Raw genomic sequence first — 15,429 nt, 5'->3', positions numbered from 1 at the left:
TACTGAAGGACCAAAAAAACCCCTCAAAAGGTGGTGCAAAGGAACACAACCCCTGTTTGCTGTGTGGAGAATGCAGAGAAGAGCTCATTAAACTTGCTCAATATCAAACACAGACATTTTAATTACCCTCACCAGACTCCACCTTCCTAAATAAGTCTCTAAATACTCAAATATTTGCTCCAGTTTCTCAATATAACATCAAAAGAGGATCTATTTGTGTAATTTTATCCTCAACACTCCTAAATCCTCTCTGCTGAGCAAAGGATGGTTCCAAGAGTGGACAAACTTCCAAGAGTTTAGCAGGCCCCTGGTTTGCAAGGTAAAGCCCTCACATACACTGGAAAACTGCAACAGTGGAATATTCTGGGATTACAGGCTGGAAAACTGAGAAACAGTGAATTTCCAGCGTGGTTGCCCTTTCCCAGCTATGAGCTCTGACAACTAAACTGGATTTATCTTCTCTATTAAAAAAATTAAACCATTAAGAACAAAGGAAAAGGGATTGATAAAACACAAGTTATTTTCTAGGGAGCACAGGCCCAGAAAATAATGGGATTTTAAGGCTAATACTTACAACTGGCTTGCCAATGCTCAAGTGAGTATCACATTTCCTGGATTCTGTGTCAGATTCTGCAATTTAAACACAAACCAGATTATCCCAAAGCCTGAGAGCAACCCAGGTTGTTACCAAAAGGCCACCACGAGATGGAGTTGGCCTCATTAGGACTTGAACAATGGTTCTTATTGTGCAAAGTTCATTTCCCCTGTTTGTTTTGGCTGTGTGAGGGGCAGAAACACCAACTATCCAAAACCAACAGTGGTACAAAAACCCTTTTAGTACATCCTGCACAAAGGGGATCTTTTCCTAATGGAGCAGAAATAGGTTTTCTTTGACAACACAAAAACATTCCTCCAAAAATGAGAGGTGTTAAAAAAAATGATAATAAGATCTTATCTTTGCCTGATGTGTTTTCCTGGAATTTCTATGGCAAAACATTTCCAGTTTGGAAGAAGCCTGACACTGTCTCAAAGACACTGCACAAGGTTTTTAGTAACCAAAAGGTATTAAAAAGCTGAAATTAGAACTAATTAAACAGCATTTTCTACAACTGCTCAAATTTCCATATTTCTTGAAGGTTAAATGGCCCCTGGTTTATCAAAAAGTACCACAAACAGTGACACCAGGAGTTCTGGAAGTACCTACAGGTCACCCTCACTGGGAATATTGATCACTGGCTCAGAAATGGCAGGGAAGTAAAAAGGTTTAAGATTAAATCTTCCTGAAGACTTTATTTGATAAATACCAAATAAAAAAACTTGATATTCCAATGATTCCTAGAGAAAAAAAAAAATCTAATGGATTACATAATGGATTTCATAATGAATTTCAGGCTTCCTCTAATCCTGAACAGCCAAACAAATTTATAAATTCAGCTTTTTCAGAACCTGCTTTGCAATGAGTTTATAGAAACAACTGAGATTTCCCCTGTCCATGCCACCTACCTCCCATCTCTGCCTCTGGACTGCCCTTTGTTTTTCCTATCTGCTTCTGCTTTAGTGCTCCAACTGCCCCTTGCTGGCCCTTTCCATTCCCATTGGGAATTGTGGCATTGGAAGAATTAAGGACTTTATGTGGTGAGGAGGGAGGGCTGTTCAGTTTATTGTTGGTGTGACCACTGGCTTGTCTGTCCTTTAGCCTCTTCTTGAGGTGCTCCTGCATTTTGAGGCTCCTCTCGTCCCTCTGGATGAAGTTTGTCCTCCCATGGGAACGAGGTTCTGCAAAGAAGGGAGAAATGACTTCATTATTCTGAATTATTCACTTGACATCTGAATCTACAAGGTGGAAAAATCACTAAAATCCACCCTTGGAACTTCCCTGTGCTTGGTCAGTCTGGAAATGCAGGGATTTTGGAGTTTGGGCTCTTTTTAAACTGAATTTTTTGGGCCTTTCTCATGTCAGCTGCTCCAGATACTACTTTACAGCTGCCTCTCTTCCCTGCTACAGACACATTTACAAAAATTAAGCAAATTTAGGACCCAACTGAATTTTTCCAATACATCCCAAATGTTTTAGCCTAGAGTGAGTCAAAATGCATAATTACTAATTTAAGCTTGAGAGACAATGAGTGGTCTTACTAAGTCTAATTTCTGTTTTAAGTCTTGATAATAAAATAAGGATTAGAGCTTGGATTAATTCAACATAACCCTAGTCCTTCACTGATTTATTGCTTTATTCAGTTTTTAGAGTGGGTCTGCACTTCACCCTCCATTATGGATAACAACATTTTTTGGGTTGTTTTTGTTCACTTTTCAGTCATATTTGGACTAAAAAAAAATACATTCATGTAAAAAATTAAGTTAATTTTCAATAAACGTCACGCCAAGGCTGTGACAAAACTCAGAGGGGGAAAGGAGTTTTAGGAGTCACTGCTGTGGGATTTACAGTGGCAAAAGCAGGGATGCATGGAAAATACAACATTGAAAAATACAACATTTCTCAGGTACAAATTTGCATAATTCTTGAGAACAGAGGATTCAAACAGAAAAATCAGAGGATACACAACCACACTCTGCACACACAGGGACTCACTCTTCGGGATTCAGGTGAGTCCCTGACCCACAGAGGTGCTCTAAGTTAATAACACAACCCCTGGGGATGTGTGGGGAGGCAGGGCCAGCTGTCCCCAGGGCTTGGGGACACTCTGGGCTCTCACCTTGCTCCTGGAACACGTGTGGTGGCGGGGGCTGGTGCATGAACTGTGGTGGGAGCTCTCCTGTGCCCGGCACGGCGGGGAACACGGGGTGAGGGGGGGGTGGCAGCAGGGCATGGGGGTGGTGCATGTAATGGGGCACGTGGGGGAGGGGGAGGGGGGGGATGCATGGAAGGATGGAATTCCCCCGAGTGGGGCACCACCACCACTCGCCGAACTCCATTTTCTTCCACCACCTGCAGGGAAACGGGAGAAATGAACTGTGAGGCCAGAGAGAATCCCATCAGATATTGTACATGCAACAAGGGATTGATTTCCCTGCTCTGGTTCGTATCCAGAGCCTGACAAGGCAGGGTTTGCACACCAGACTGGATTCCAGTGGAAACCAGGCAGGTACTGCTGGGATGAAGTGGAGTTTGAGGCAGTCAGTCTGAACAATCACAGAATCCCAGGGTGGTTTAGGTAGGAAAAGGCCTTAAACTTCATCTCATCCCACCCCAGGGACCCTTCCACAGAACAGGCTGCTCCAAGCCCCATCCAGCCTGTCCTGGAACACTTCCAGGGCTGGGAGTCCACAACCTGGTCACTCCTGAATTATTTCACTCCACTTTGGCAGAATCCAAGAGAACCAGCCCTGGGCTCCTCCAGACAATGGGAACACAAAGTTATCACCTCATCTGACAAGAGCAGTCCAGGTAACTCAGGCTCTGATTTAAAGCTGCTTTCCAACTTGTCAATCCCTGTCACAACAACCAAGGGAAAACAACCCAACCCTGCTGGTTTCAGGTGACAGCAAACACAGAAGAAATAAATGTGGTTTTCAGGCTGAGCAGCTCAGTGCTGCCAGGGCTTTGCCCACTGTTTGCACTGAGGGATTTATTTCACAGGGATCAGAAATTGTCTGGGGGAATCTTTGCTCAAGGTCTGTGGAGCTGACCAACAACAGAAGCCCAAAATTCAGCTGTGTGCAAAGAGAAACTTCCTGGAGAACCCAAGAACACACAGTTACAGCTTTCAAATCTACTTACAACACTCCTGATTTTCAACATTACTACAACACAAGTTCTGTTTCCACATTTGGTTTTGATTATTTCCTTTTAAAACACATTAATTTAGAAATAAATCAAACTGGGAACTGGGAGTATCTCTGGTAACAACATGCAGGTCTGACCTGAACAACACCCAGGAGTGGAAAATCCAAGAGAGTGGAAAAGCAAAGCTGGGAGAGCCCAGAGCCCTGCTCATTTCCCAAACACATCACTGGAATCAGTGTTTGCATCACCACCACACTCTGCTCCAGCAGTGCTGCTCTGCTGGAATTTCAGCAGATCAGGGCTGGTCAAGAAAGGGGCACTGAAAATTCAGATAAATTTTTATATTAAATAGAAAACCTGCAGCCAGTTGGGACTGTTCACATGACCCAGCTTCACCCTGCAAACAGGACTGATGAAAAATAAACATGTGGATCCTGTTCATGGAGCTCAGGCAGTCAATTCAGAGCTGTCCTTGTTGCTAAAAGTGTTTTTAATCCTGCTGGGAGCAGGATTAAAAAATTCCTGGAAACTGGATCAGACATTACTCAGTAACAGAAGGGACAGAGCCCACAATAAAGTGAAACAGTTGGTAAGTTCAATGAAAAAAATAGCTTTTTTTCACAGCTAAAATCACCAATAAATAATAAAAATATTATTAAAATTTCCCCAAAAAAACCACCCAGCAAGAGAAGGAGAAATGAAGGTACCTGAGATACGTAACCGGGAGGCACAAAAATCGGCGGCATGGAACCGTTCGGTGACATCATAGGGACATGTGCTGGACCTGGCAAGGACAAGGGGCCACTTCTTAACAACCAAGGCTTTTCCCATCTGGAGACATCTTTTTCCTAAGATGGGAGCCCATCCTGCAGCCTGAAACATCAGGGATTGCATCCCATTCTCTGTTTGATTTTTGGCTTTATTCCAGCCACCACGCTTTGGCCAGCAGTGCCTTTTTAATTGCACAAAAATCTGTATAAATAATTTAAATCTGTATAAATAATTTCAGCTCTTAATTTGTGACAGTTAAAAGTCTGTAGTACTGAAGGCAAATGCAGGTATTGGGGAAAAGCTGATGTAGGAATTAAAAAACTAATTTAAAATACATTATTTTTTGTATTAAGCTCAAGGGAAGTATTTCTGTAGGGGATTTGATGAAAGCAGAATGGACACATTTTATATAATATCACGTAAAATGGTGACAAATACTCCAAAAATGGAAATGCTGCTAAATTCAACTTGACTTATAGGAGATATTTTGCCCTGACTTGGTTTTTCTGTCACTTACCCAGAAGGTAAAAAGGAATTTGCAGGCACAGAGTAGAGCAATGATTCCCCCACCTCACAGCACAGGGAGGTCCCAGTGCCCCTTAAAGTTCTTTAACTTATTGTTAATAAATACCACATAAATCATGTGTTAGGATCTTGGGAAGACACTTAGTCAAGGATCACTGCAAACCCATCTTTTGGGACTGAAAATCTGCAGGATTCAGGGAATCCTGGCAGCTTCCCAGTGCTGCCTCATTTGTGCTTGGACACAAACTGAAAAATCTGATTTATTCCAGTGCAGAAAACACATCTGACATCACAGAAAAAAACGAAGTGGAATAACCCAAGAACCAAAATATTTGGATTCAGGACTTGAGCCTCCCTTTACCTTGAATGCACTGAATGTGTCCATCTTCAGTTGTAATTGTAAATGTTTCACCTGGGTTTACCTGGACAAGAATCACCTGCAGGAAACAAAACACACAAGAGGGGTTGGGGGCTTTTTGAATTTTAGACATTCTATGGGGGAAAGCCCCTTCTCTTTAGAGACAAACAACATCAGAGCTTTGGCAACCTTGGAGTAAAACAGGAAAATGATGGGTGGAATTAAAATATTTCCTCCTACTTTGACATAAAATCCTTGTATTTTTCCTCTGGTTACTCCCAGAAGTGCCTCACTTGATATACATGAAATAAGCTTTAAATTTCACATTTCACACCGATTTTTCTGCTTTTTCTGAGGCAATAATGACCTGAGATTCACACTGCATTCCAGGCTGCTCCCACCACCTCTGCCCTGCAGCTCCTGTGAGCCCAGGTGAGTTTTCCCTGCGGGAGGAACCCAGCCCCAGTGACATCCTGCAGGTCCCTCTGGTCCCCTTGCACACAGATCCACCTGGAGCTGGGCCAGGATCACTCCTCAGGCACTGCTGGGATCCCAAACCTTCCCCTCATCCTGCCCCAGCCTCAGGGGAATTTTGGCAGCTGCACTTTATTTATTGTAACATCTATAATATTCCACAGTTAATCCTTTAATAAAAGGGGATTGGCCAGGTAAGAACTGCAGGTACACAATTCAAATTCCACCCTGGTGACAGCTGGCACTGAAGTAAAAACTGAAATAAAATGGATTTGTCAAAGCAGCTGTGAAAATGAGTGTAATTTTCTTCCATTCAATTTTTATGAAGTATTTTTGCACTATTCACAGAATGACATTTGTAGAAGGTAGATGGGACCTGAAGAAATCACCTGGTCATTTAATTCCTGGTAAAATGAGCTACACATGCCATTAATGAATGAATTTTTCTGTGCTGGAGCTTCCTGAACTCCCCAGGGACCAGTTTCACTGTTCTCATCACTACACACTCCAAGGATAAATGATAAATGTTATTTTAACACTGGTTTTGCACTTCTGCATATTGGTGTATTAATCTTTGATTTTATTTTTCATAACCTCCCATGTAGGGAAGAATTGATGCTCCTTGTACAGGAGAATTTTACTTTGGGTGAGTGATTTATTTCTGGATATAAGGAAGCCACCAAAATCCCTGAAAAGGCCATTTAGGCACTCAGTAATATTTATTATGGTTCCAGGAGAGTGAGAGAATGCAGAGAATGCCTTTAAATGTGGAATAATTTGCATTAATAATGAAATTTATGCAGATTTGTCACTTCAGAATGCAAGCAAATGCATGACTTCAATGCTAATACATTTCTTGGGGTAAAGGGAGAGAAGTGGTGTCAATTGTTAAAAGAAAACTGACAATAATGGGCTGGGGATTTGCCAGAGCACAAGAAACAGGAAAAAGATTTGCTGTGGATCCAGGATTGCACAGGCAGGGAGTGACCTCAGGAAAAGGCTCATCTTTGAGGGCAAAACTCAGAGGCAAGAAAGGGAATGTCTGAGAGATTCAGAGCCTCTCTGAGGGTGGCACATGCTCAGCCCAGTTCCATGAGCTGCAGCTCAGAGCAGAGGGAGGGATCCCAGCAGTGCTGCAATCCCAGCAGTGGAGCCTGGAATGCCAGGAATGCTCAGGCCCTGCCTCAGAGCACTGACTCACTGGGATTAATGAAGAAAACGAAGTCCCAGGCACCTTCCAACAAGGAACAAGTCCAGGAAGCTGGAGCAGGGCTGAGGGGTGGATCTGAGCCAGGTGAGAGCTGAGCCCAGGAGCTGCCAACACCTCCAGGGGTCCTGAGCACCTCTGCAGGGCTGGTGGCACCAGCACAGCCAAAGCTGCTCTGCCCACAGCTCTGCTTTTAGCCCTGTTCACACATTTTTGGATCCAGAAACCCTTCCAGAAAACTTCCAATTTTTGCTTGAAGTGAAATGGAGCTGATGGATTCACTGGCCAAACACACAGGTTTGGTTTCTGGAAACAAATCTCTCTACAATAATTAAGTATTAGCACTGTCCTCCACAGCACTGGCAGAGAAATAATTAAAAATTCTCTGCATTAATAAAGATTCTAAGTCAACATCCTCTTTAAAAGATTCTATTTAAATGTCAAATGCATCTCCACAATACAACTCTATTATTTTCCCTTTTTTTTTTTTTAATCTCACCTGATTGCAAAGTCTCCTCTAGGTCCTAAAAATGTCAGTGACTGTCACCTCCATGTCCCACACACAGAGCTCTGGGGACAGGAGCCAACTAAATCTACCTGATCTCCTTTCCTCATGAAACCTGAACCAGCTGAGCCACCTCCCAGCTGGGCAGGGCTGAAATTTCACCTTCTACTGCCAGAACATCAGAAATATCTCAGAGACTTTGCTCATTTCCAGAAATACTCATTGTACTTCCACCTCCAGGGTCTGAGGCAGAAAGGGAAAAGGACTTTTTCTTTAAAAAAGCCCATTTTTCCAAGTATACAACTGAAACAAGACAGACTTCTCCTGCTTATCTGCAGCAATGACAAATTAAAGGAGATCTCATCTAAACTTTCAGCATTTATGGCCAGACCTCATTGGATGGGAAGAGCTCCCAGTATTTGTAGTCCAAAGCACTCAGCTCTTTCTGCTGAACACTAAATTCACATTTACTGACAACTTACAGATACTTGGGCTTCAGAATTGTTCTGCTGCCACTTTTTACCTGTATTTCTAATCCTACCAGAGACTTCTGAAGGGTTGTGTCCAATAAAGCTCTAAAGTTTCAACTAAACACACTCAGGTTTCACCACTGCACTGTAATTATTAATGAAGACACTTAAAACCAGGAAGCCAAGGTCTTTCCTTTCATTTTCCTGTCATAGATTTCCTTTGCAATCCCTTGCTAATCTTTATTCATCACTTCACAGGAGTTTCAAAACCTTTATTAACTCCCCAATTTTTCCTTTGATTTTTGGAGTTTGCAGCTCCATTTTAAAGCCTTTTTTCCACACCTGTGCACTGCCTGGGAGCTGAATGATTATTTTCCTCTCTCCACTTCTGTTTAACTCCTGATGTCAGTGCTCACTGGCACATCCCTGCCCAGCTCTCAGAGCAGTGGCAGAGCTGCCTGGCTTTTGTGGGGCCACCATCCCAGTTGCTCCCAGTGCTCCCAGTTGAGGGCTGACTTGCCTGCTGGATGCTGTCCCCGTTGACCATGTGAGGTAGAAGTGGCACTTCATTCAGCAGAGGGGTGGCTTCCAGGGGGGGCGGCTGCTCAGCCATCATTTCTTGGGATCACTCATGGACACCTGCTCACCTCAGCCACCTGCTCCAAGGAAAAACAGGGATGAGGACAGATCCAGCTCTCCCTTCCTTAAATCATTCCCTGTTTGTTTGATAAACTCAGCTCTATCAATTCCAAGTGCAACCAAACACTCCAATGTTATCACTTTTAACTCCTTTCATATAAGCAATAAATGCCCATTTCCCAAAATTTTCCCCTTTAATTATCAGCAATATTCAGCCATGAGTGCTGGAATTGGTACCTCAGTGCAGCAATTACACAGTAGAGGAATTTACATTTATACAGCAATTTATTCCTAAATTTGCACTTCAAATTCCTAAACTGCTTCCACTCCAGACCCCAAGCTTTAGGCTACATAATGCACACACCACATTTACATTTTAGTGATGATCAAAAAAACCCTAAACCATGCAATTTCTCCAATACAAAATCTGCCAGAGTGAAAGCAAAGCCTGAGACAACACAAAATCCTGCTTTGTTCCCAAAATTTTTGACTGACAGCCATGGGGAAATGTGAATGGAAAAGTGCTGCAGAGTTGTGAGCTTCCAGGGAATAATCTGTAATTAGAGCAAGTCAAAATACACATGATACAAATTAATTATAGTAATTAGAGCAAATCAAGCTGCAAGCTCCCAATGGTAGGGAATTTTCAGTGTATAGTTAATCCAGCATCCATAAAAAGCACAAGATAACAGGATACAGGAAATGCTGACACTTCCTGCTCCTTTCCCATTACCTCCCATAAACCAGAAGGCAAAATGTGGTCAGGAGGGTCCAATTCCTTAAAAATAAAAAGCAAACCACAAAACACCTCCCTAAATCTGTGCATGAACCAAGTCAGGCTGCTTCAAAGTGTCAAATCTTTCTTCTCCACAGAAGCAGCAAGGAAAGCGCAATTTTTGGGGAAGAAAAACCACAAAAACTGATTAATTCTGTACCTGTGGGAATGTATTTCCAGTAGTTTAGCAACAGCAGGAGAAATATAATATAATTAACATAATTTCTTCTGGTTTTAACTGATTTTGTACAGAAAAATCTGTAAGAAAGCTGAGAGTACAAAGGCTTTTCCTGTGTTATCAACACAAGGCAAAGGAGCTGGTGGAATCCACTGATAAAAGCCCCATTCCTCCTTTGCAAAAGCATCTCCAAATCAGAGATGCAATCACACAGCCACAAAATGCAGCACAACAAACTCCTCAAGACTTCCCAAAACCCCACTCCTTTCACAAGGAAATTCTCCTCCAGGGCTGCTCCAGTAACAGCTTTAAGAAGCCAAACATCACTGCAAGGTGCAAGAGCTGGACAGGACCTCAAAGATTAAATTTGCATCAGCTTTGGCCTAAATACACTTAATAAATAAATACCATGCTCAGGGAGTTCAGTGTATTTCCTGAATAAAATAATCTCCTTTTTGTCAGGTTTGGAATTGCCTCTGCCAAGGATGCAAATTTTAACAATTCCACTTAAAACTCCCTGCCTGGAACAGCAAAATTCAGGCAAAGGTTTCTTCCTCTACACCTCTCCCATTTTTTGAGGTTGGATCTAAGCCTTAAGAGCCATGACAGGAATTCACTGTACACAGGCAAAATGAAAATTCTTTATTTTATATATGCATATGAATTTCTTGAATCTCAAAGAAAACAGAAATTAGTAATTGAAATAAAGGGGAAAACCCTTCACCAAAGGGCAACTCCTTCTGCATTCAAATTCAACTACCCCAAATAAACAGCTGCAGAAAAACATGTTCTGAAACAGGACCCAAAGGCACCTGCAACTTTAAATAAAGGTTCAGAGTTTCTGTGTTCATCCTCTGCAATTTTAAATAAAGGTTCAGAGTTTCTCTGTTCCTTCCCTGCCTTGGCTGAATTTAATTCTCTCTTTAGGACAAATTACAGAGCAGAGCCCCAACATCCCTGTGGTTTTCAGAATCCTTTAGAAATGTCATCTCCTGCCTAATGACACAGGGAGGATTTAATTTACATGGACACCTCCAAACACCTTCTGCTTGCTCACAGCTGGAACTTCATTTCTCTGAGGAAGAATTTAATATTTGGAGTATCAGGAAATAATTGGTTTTAAACTGTTAAACTCCAAAACCAGCCAATTTGGTGTCTAGCAATGGCCATATGGTCAGAGAAAACAGAAGTACTGACAGGAACAAACCCATCTGAAGAGGTTTTGGGGCAGTTTCACCTGGCTCAGAATGTTGATATTTCCCTGTGCAGCTGGGCTGGGGTGACTGCAAGTAGCAGAACACTGAGGACAAAGAGGGACATCCTGACAAATTGAAAAAAACCAAGTTATTTTGGGTTTTGAGCACTGCTTCATTCCCTGAAAACACTGATAAGAGCAGCAAAACCACCCTGCCCTCCAAGGGAACACAGTCAATGAATGTGGGACTCAACCCCTCCCCACTTCAACAGGTAAAACTTTTCCAGGGAAATAAATCCATGGATTCACCTCCCCAAAGTCTCCATCCCACTCAAGGAAGTAGGTGGTATTTGGGTAAATAAAAAGAGAATTCCTGAAAAGTTATTACATACTCAGCACAATTTCCTGCAAAACAAAACAAAGACAGAGCTCTATCTTGAAAAGCCATTTCCCAACACCCTCCCACGGCTGGCCAGGAGCAGGGAATACAGTCCTGCCCTCCCTGCAGGGCAAGGCTGCTCCCCAGGGAAAGGTGGAGGACAATCAGCACAGGGGCATCCACACTCAGGATGGAATCCAGCATGGGTTTGGTTAAAAAGGACCTTACAGCCCATCCAGGGTCACCCTTGGACCCCTGGAAGTGTCCCAGGCGAGGCTGGACAGGGCTTGGAGCGCCCTGGGACAGTGGAAGGTGTCAGCGGACAGTGGAAGGGACACCTTCCCCTATCCCAGGTTGCTCCACGCCCTGTCCAGCCTGCCCTTGGACATTTCCAGAGATCCAGGGGCAGCCACAGCTTCTCTGGGCACCCTGTGCCAGGGCCTCCTCACCCTCACAGCCAGGAATTCCCTCCCAAAATCCCATCCATCCCTGCCCTCTGGCAGTGGGAGCCATTCCCTGTGTCCTGTCCCTCCATCCCTCGTCCCCAGTCCCTCTCCAGCTCTCCTGGAGCCCCTTCAGGCACTGGAAGAGGCTCTGAGCTCTGGATTTTCTCCTCTCCGGGTGAGCACCCCCAGCTCTCCCAGCCTGGCTCCAGCCCTTGGAGCAGCTCTGTGGCCTCCTCTGGACTCTCTGCAGCAGCTCCAGCTCCTTCCTGTGCTGGAGGCAGCTCTGCAGGTGGGGTCTCACCTGAGCAGGGCAGAACTCCCCTGTTCCTCCTGCCATGCTGGGGATGAGCCCTGGAATCAGCGGGTTCTGGGGCCAGGGCAGCTCCAGCCTCTCCTCCACCAACACTCCCGAGTTCCCAAGTTTCACAACATCCCTAAAAGTCTGTCAGTGGTTCCAGGCCTCCCTAAACCCTTGGATTTACCCCAAACTAAGTCAGCTTGGAGAGGCAAAAGCAGCTGGGGGGGTTGTTCATGGACCCACCCACAGGGAGATCTGCATCAAAGAGCTGCCTGGTCCACAAAGTCACTTTATTCCAGCAAATCTCAGGAAGAGCAGCTCAAACTGCTTTTGCTGTGGTCTGCTCTTGGCAGTGAGGGATTTATCATCCCTAGGAACTATTCAAGTGGTCAGGGAAAAAAAAGAAAATAGGAAAAAAGTGCAGTCCTGGGAATTCACAGGCTGCACTGACATTAAAGATGAGCTAATACACTAAATCTTACATTCTAGACTAAAAATAAGCAAGAAAAATCCCATCTGGAAGCATTAAAGACCAGGCAAATTTTGTAATTTATAGGAATAAACTGCAGTTTAGTGATTCATTAAATATGAATCAATAGCAGAACTTGTAGAGGTGTCTCTACAGCTTTGTCACCCTGTCCTGAAGATTTTTGAGTCAGTATGGAATTCAACAGATTATATTTTAGAAAGATTACATTTTGCAAGGGCATTTCTGGCCTGATTCACTTTTTTTGCAAGGGTTTCTATTACACATCAGCTAAAGGTCACTCCCAAACCTGGGTTGAGCTGAGGGATGAATTCAGCCCACAGAACCACAAAAAAATAAAATAATTTGCATTAATCATCTCAGCAACAAACCTGAAGCTGGAAGAAGTGATAGTGGGAAACACATTTCTAAGTTAAAGAACTCGAGTTAGTTAAGTTAAATAGCTTTTGTTTTCAGAGATTATTCAGTTATTATTTTGTTTTCAAAGATTATCTAAAAAACTGAAATACAGTAATTTTTCACAACAGAACGTATTTTAAAATAAATAAACCAAATCCATATTGTAAAAACGGGCCCTGAGATGTGTTCTGGACTAATTCAACAATCTCATGTAACAGGGTCCTGTTCTCATATTCAAAAGAAGGCAACATTTTCCAGGGACACTCCTACAAAAGCTTCTAAGAAAAACAGAAAATCTCCAGGACTGCCCTTGCAGCAAACAATTCCTGTCCACAGAGCTGGGCCTGACCTCACTTCCTGCTGCAGCAAAAATTCCAGCTGAGCTCTGCAAGGCTCCAGCATCAGCCTCTCTTTGCTCCAGCCCAAATTCCAGCTGAGCTTTGCAAGGCTCCAGCACCAGCCTCCCTTTGCTCCAGCCCAAATTCCAGCTGAGCTCTGCAAGGCTCCAGCATCAGCCTTCCTTTGCTCCAGCCCAAATTCCAGCTGAGCTCTGCAAGGCTCCAGCATCAGCCTCCCCCCCAGTTCCAGCCAGCACAGCCCCTGGAGCCCAGCCAGCCCCCAAGGAGCACTCAGTGCTCATTGATTCCAGCTCAGATTCCATGGAAAAGGCTCTGCAGCTCCCTGGCTGCTCCTGAGGGCTGGCTGATATGGGATCATCCCACCTCAAGTCTGGAAAACATCAGGGATTCACAGCAGACAGCTGGAAATGTTAAAATTCACAGAATTCCCAGAATGACCAGGTTGGGAGAGACTTTAAAGATCACTGAGTCCAGCCCATGCCCTTGTCCCCAAGCCATTTGTCTCTGATGGTTTGGATCCCAAGTGGAATAATGAGTAATTCCAGGGCTTGGAGGCAGTTACAGACAAATGGTTGGAGTTGGGGATCTTAGAGGTCTTTTCCAACCATAATGACTCCATAAATGTTTTGTAAACCCCTGGGAAGAACTCCCAGCATTCCTGAGCCTCCTTCAGCCATTTCCAACGTGCAGCTCAGGATGAGGCACCACGTCAGCTCTGTCACTTCCACTTCAATGACACAGGAGAAGCAACTTCAAAACTGTCACAGCAATATCTGGAAGAAAGGTTCTGGCCAGAAGAATCTTCCTGGGTAAACACATCACTCCTGCTTTATCAAGAGTTTTTGGAGCAGTCACCACTAATTTACAATCTACAATTTGCAGACATGTTTCTCTTTAGGCACTGACAATGAATTTGTCTGTATTTACTGCAGGACATGGAAGAACAAAAAGGTTGTGCATTTCTTAATGGTAATATAAAAGAAATAAGAAAAATCTAATAAACTGAAAAAAACCCCTTTTCACTGGAATGGTATCCTTTAGTCATGTCATCTATTGTGAGATTATCTATTGTGTAAATGTGTTGCAGCATTACAGATTTAGTGAGTTTCAAAGTTCCTGTTGTCTCACATTAAAGTATTTTCCTATTATATTAAAAATCTCTCTCCAGAAAGATCTCACACTGACTTTAAATGGGAGGAACACTGCACACAGGCGTGGATCAGCTTCATTCTACTGCCCAGAGAAGAAACCAAACAGATTTCATATAAACAGTGAAAAACAAGTTTATAACCCCAGACAGAAGCTGTCCCAAAGGCTGGATTTTCATTACAGTAAGTGCTGGATTAAAGATGAGAAAGTTCCTATTCCAAGAAGCTTATTAAATAGAGACTTTATTTTTTTTTAAATACAGCATGCCTGAGTTAGAAAGAACAATGTGTCCAGGAAGGAGAGCCTGAAATTCAGCAGAGACTTCCTGATTTCCAGGTTCAGTGCCTTATGCAACCTGCCAGCCTGATCCTAAATTTTCACTTATTGCAGGAAGTAAACTACACTAACATTGCTCTTTACTAAAAGCAGTATTGTATAAAGAACTTTACTTACACCTTTTTATACTAACAGAATTACTAATTAGTATTATAAATATTATATAATACATAAAAATATAGCAACTATATTTATCTGAGCAGGAGGAAAACCCCATGATCTCTGATAAAGAATATTATTTATTACTGCCATGCCTTAAATCCAGATCTCCTGCAAACTGAATCTCTGAGTATTTTACACTCCACTCTGTCAGTTCAATTTTCCATCACTCATCTCCAAAGGCTGTTAAAAAGAACAACCACAGAGCCATCCCAAAGCCATCCCCAACCTCAGGCTAAGGAATAACCTTGTCAAAAAGATCCAACCTTAATTATGATTCCTAAAAAAGCCAGATATGCCCCATGCAATTCTAAAGCAGAAAAAACTGGGGAAATAAGACCCAAGCCGCCCTCTCCCACCCAAATTTTTCCAATGAACAGAATTAACAAGGTGTTGAAGGTACCATCCCACTCCTAAAATAGTTTGTGCCCCAGGACCACACATGAGACCTGCTGGATGGACTGGCTTTACTTTGAGCAAGATTAAGGCAAGGAGAGATTTAACAGAAGCTCAGTTACAACCTGAGCTCTGCAGGGACCACCCCTGCTCCATAAGTCATCTGTTCCCCACTAAAT

At 43.2% G+C, this 15,429-nt stretch overlaps 1 protein-coding gene across 1 annotated transcript in view; it reads right to left on the bottom strand.

The window, feature by feature from the left end:
- LOC115914816 (fibronectin type-III domain-containing protein 3a-like) overlaps nucleotides 1-15,429 on the bottom strand; it is a 38,722-nt gene that overhangs the window by 13,771 nt on the left and 9,522 nt on the right. Inside the window, 7 exon segments of the mRNA XM_030967593.1 lie at nucleotides 575-630; nucleotides 1,504-1,776; nucleotides 2,715-2,860; nucleotides 2,862-2,947; nucleotides 4,453-4,529; nucleotides 5,403-5,478; nucleotides 8,576-8,711. Coding sequence (XP_030823453.1) covers nucleotides 575-630; nucleotides 1,504-1,776; nucleotides 2,715-2,860; nucleotides 2,862-2,947; nucleotides 4,453-4,529; nucleotides 5,403-5,478; nucleotides 8,576-8,671 — 810 coding nt within the window. The 5' untranslated portion in view covers nucleotides 8,672-8,711.

Source organism: Camarhynchus parvulus, chromosome 4A (assembly GCF_901933205.1).
Source record: "Camarhynchus parvulus chromosome 4A, STF_HiC, whole genome shotgun sequence".
NCBI classification, from domain to species: Eukaryota; Metazoa; Chordata; class Aves; order Passeriformes; family Thraupidae; genus Camarhynchus; species Camarhynchus parvulus.
Note: the sequence above shows the minus strand (reverse complement) of the source record. Positions and strands in the feature narration are given on the sequence as shown.